The sequence below is a fragment of the Buceros rhinoceros genome, unplaced genomic scaffold (genome assembly GCF_000710305.1).
Source record: "Buceros rhinoceros silvestris isolate BGI_N320 unplaced genomic scaffold, ASM71030v1 scaffold13911, whole genome shotgun sequence".
NCBI lineage: Eukaryota > Metazoa > Chordata > Aves > Bucerotiformes > Bucerotidae > Buceros > Buceros rhinoceros.
In genome coordinates this window covers 1-4,116 of record NW_010396049.1, presented here as the reverse complement: position 1 = coordinate 4,116, position 4,116 = coordinate 1, and the positions used below count along the sequence as shown (strand labels likewise).

General features: G+C 49.3%; 1 protein-coding gene across 1 annotated transcript in view; it reads left to right on the top strand.

The window, feature by feature from the left end:
- The window catches only part of PPME1 (protein phosphatase methylesterase 1), a 14,122-nt gene extending 12,087 nt beyond the window's left edge, over positions 1-2,035 (top strand). The window contains exons 12-13 of the mRNA XM_010145767.1: positions 508-575; positions 1,366-2,035. Coding sequence (XP_010144069.1) covers positions 508-575; positions 1,366-1,384 — 87 coding nt within the window. The 3' untranslated portion in view covers positions 1,385-2,035. The remainder of the gene's footprint in view (positions 1-507; positions 576-1,365) is intronic.
- The last annotated feature ends 2,081 nt before the right edge of the window (positions 2,036-4,116 follow it).

The following is a 4,116-nucleotide window of genomic DNA, read 5'->3' as shown; positions in this document are numbered from 1 at the left end:
ATGTGGTGGAGCCTGTGGTTGGAAACACGTCTGGTTTGCTCTACGCTTGCTCTATGCTGACCACTGAGAGTGTAAAGCTCAGCCTTGCTGTTCTTCGCTTCACCAGTCTGAAATAGGGATTTTTATCCAAACATAGCGTTTAACTCTATTAAATGGACATTCTAAGCAGTATTATTATTGCCTTGATTTATTCTTTATGGGAATAACTTGCATCATGATTTCATCAGACCCCTTTTTCTCTGCTAAACTTAGTCAATGCTTTAGGAATTCCTGAAAGAGGTGGAGAAAAAGTTTGGTCTGTTCTCAGTTGTGAGATCAGTGTCAGAGTAAAGGTGGAAGCATGTCGTTCCTTTTTATATATAAAAGTTCTAAAGGAGGAAACTTGATTCAGCAAGAGAATCCTGAGCAACTCTTGCTGGAAGTGCTGCAGGCTTTAAAAACCACCTGGATTTCCTGTTACTTTCATGTCCCTGAAATTCCGACCCTTTTTTTTTTTCCTTCCCTCAGGTGGCTGAAGCTGTCGCCACGTTCCTGATCCGTCACAGGTTTACAGAGCCCATCGGTGGATTCCAGTGGTAAGGCTCTGTGGGTGCTAGAACCCAGCTTTCCTCCCTGGGCTCTGGGCTTTTCATATCCCCATGAATTGCAGAAGCCAGACCGCTGCCATCAGCCCCGCAGCAGTGAGAGCAGGTTGCGATAAGGTCGATCAGAAAAACTCCCCAAATCTTGGTTACCTTCCTGTAAAGCACTGCTTAGACCTCATAGAAGGTGCTAATCTGGTTTAGGATCATTTTGCAGGTGGATGGTAGAATAATCGTGTTTCTTAAGCAGCTCTGAAAAGTATTGCCGCTTTTTAGCGAAGAATCCTTCATCAAAAGCTGGAAGCCCCAAAGCAGGTGATGCTGTAAGACTGGCAATGCTAAAGAGGTGGTTCTGAGTGATCTTTCTTTTTTTTCTCCGCTTTATCCTGTGCCCTTGGGGATGAAACAAATGCACAACTGGGAGCTGCATATTTTAAAGCCAGTGAAAAAACATAGCGTAGGTCAGTGTGGAAATGGTGAGAGAGGGAGAAGACCGAGGCAGTAGCCTGCTGCTCCTGGTATTACAGCTGTAGCAGAAGCAGCTTTAAAACAAGAGGCTTGGAGAAAGTGAGGTGACTCACTGGCCTTACTGTATCCTTCAGCCACAGACAGTGATGGAGAAAGCTTTTGTGCTTCTCCCTGTTATGTAGCTTATTGCTACATCTTGGGTAGCAATGATCTTGGGTCATCAACTACAGCTAGGGTGTTGCAGAGCCAAATAGCTCTGGAGAGCACCTTGATTTTAACGTGTGACCTTTCTTCTGCTCCTTTTTTTCTCTCCCAGTGTGTTTCCTGCTTGTTAATACCCTGGTGTTCTCCAGCACTGAGTCCTGTTGTAAATAAACTGCACCAGAGGCCACTGTGATGTATCCATATCCTTTCATCTCTCCAATTCAGCAGCAGTGAGAAGTTGGTGTGAGGTTCATCCCCTAGAACTAGTTCTCCACAATGTGTAAATGCTTAGGGACTTCCTTGCTGGGAAGCAGCTCGTACTGAAGACCATGAAAAGTTCTTCGGGCCCTTGGGGGTGGGCTCCGCTCTGCTGCCACAAGGAAAGACCTCCTGAAATCCCAAGTAGTCAATCCTACTGATCTCCGTTGATTCTCAGGCTCTCTTGGACCCACCAAGTCCAGATCTACCAGGGGCATTGCAGCATAGCCAAAGGCTTCGGGGTTCCTCCGTGGAATTGTCTCATCATCTTCAAAGTGCCCCTTAGGTTTGTTTTTTTTTTTATACGTTTCTTTCCCCGAAAGCAGATGAGGAGTTGGCTTCACTGGGAGCTCAGGTTTTGTTTCGCCTTACGGGTGAAGCTGCGGGAAGAGCCTGGATGCTGCTTTCCTGGGCAAAGCTGGATGGGACCGTAAAACAAAAAGGCGAGGGGGACCATAAGCTCCATTTGTAGCTTTCTTAATACTTGTTTTAAGTTCTCACTGAGAAAAAATGGCCTGGGTAACTCTGTCTGCTGCAGACACACAGCAGGCAGAGGAGTCTGGGCCTGCGTTTATGGGGAAGACCCCAGAGTTCACCTGCCAGGCCCCAGAACAGATTTACGCTTCCCTTCTTGTAGCTGCTATGCGCAGCTGAGCGGAGATCCGTGCCTTGTGGATGCAAAAATGCCAAAAGTGCAGCAGATGAAGCCCTGGAAGAGCTTGGAGTCAGTCCTGCTGATGTCTGTGCAGAGCTGGAGGCAGCTGCTGCTGCATTACACTCCCCCAGTACTGGAGGAAAGACCCTGTCTCCAGTGTCCCTCCCCAGACTGTTCGCCGCCTGCCTTCCTTATTTTCAGAGCCAGGAGAGCTTTTCTTCAGGGTTCAGTTACCCACAGATGGTTGGTCGGATTGCTGTCACCTACCAACCTCTCCGGAGCGCAAGAGCAGACACCATTTGGAGCAGCTTCCCTCAAGATTTTGCTGGTGGATGTCTGAAATGTCTTTTTTTCGGTTTATTTTCTGCTCCGTGTCTGTAACCCGCCGATGCCGTGTGGTGACAGCAGCGTTTTCACGCTGTTTCACCGGGGCAGAGCTCTGTCACTGGCCTCATTTGGGAGCTCCATTGTGAATCCTTGATGTTGAGAGGTGCAAGAGCTGGCGAAGCCCAGTTCAACGCTGGCGTTGACCCTGATGGAGGATTCATGTGTGAGCCCTGGACATGGCAGTCACGGCCATGGGCCGTGCCCCTTCCCTGACACGCCAGGGTGGGAAATGCCTTAATTGGAGATACAAAACCTCGTGCTGGAGAGCTCTGACCTCGCCTGGCGCTTTGGCCGTCGGGTGTTAGAAGAGCTCCCAGCGCTTTCCTTGGTAAGTCACCGCGTTAATTATCACAGTCATTTACTGGGACCCGGTTTAGTTGCTGATGGATTAAACTGTATCTTCAGTAGCTGCAAAGCATCACAGCGCTTGTTCCCCATATCCTAAAGGCTGGCAAAACCCTTGGTCCTTTTCAGCTGACTCCAGAGGTTCAATCATCCAGGGGGTATGTCCAGAGTCTCCCTTCCCAGGGCAGCTGAGCAAGAATGATTTCGGTGAAGGCACATTCCTCCCTGCTGAAGTAACTCGGAGGATCCGGCTCTGAGCAGTTCGTCGCAGTGACTCCTCTCCTTCGCCTCTCGCATTATCCCTTTTCATTTGCTTTTACAGTTAGCCAGATATTAAAAAAAAATCCCCCAAACCAAAACCCCACCAAACCTCCGCAAAAAGCAGAAACCAATCGGTTTTGAGTTCTGTTGAAGCACCCCTGGAAAACGAGCAGTCGTTTCAGACCCCTGCGGGCTCCCCAGAATTCTATTTTGTCGTTAACATTTGCCAAGTGAGTGAAACAATAAATATTTCAACAGCCCGTTTCATGTGGCGTGTGCTCCGCTCTAGGAACGGGGTCAGTTCTGCCTAGGAAAAGGTGGCTGCGGGGAGTGCAGTGAGGGCGGGGGGTGCGGGTGGAGGGGAAATTCCTTTCAGCTGCATCCAGCCATGGACAGTTTTGAGACAGCCTGAAAAATGTTAACTCTCCTGTGGCGGCAGCTTCTCCCCTTTCAGGGAGCTGCAGACAGAGAGAAATGGTGAAGAAGTTTAAGAAAGTAGCTGCAGGGAGAAGGAATGTTCTCTTGGACTCATGAAAAATGGGAACATCTAAAAAATTCCCCCCTGTTTGCCAGCACCTGGATTAGGAGCACTGGACAAAACCCTGGGTAACTTGGAGAAATGCCAGGAGTGTTGAGGTTGTTGGGAAAAGACATTTTGGCTGCTGAGTCATGAGTCAGAGTTCAGTTTTCTTCTGAGCTGGGTTTGGAGCCTGCCCTGGTCCAGATATGAAGCAGGGGGGAAGGTGATACCAAAGCCAATGAAAAATAGCAACTGAGGGGCACCGGGACACCCTCTGAAGAAAAAAAATAAGCACTAGGGTAAAGCACAGCATGATTTCCAAACTGAGAGCTGGAATGCTGAGCGGGAGGAACCACATGGAGTTCAACCTGGGCAAGTGCGGGGTCCTGCCCCTGGTGGGGAACAGCCCCCTGCACCAGCACAGCTCAGCAGGGACC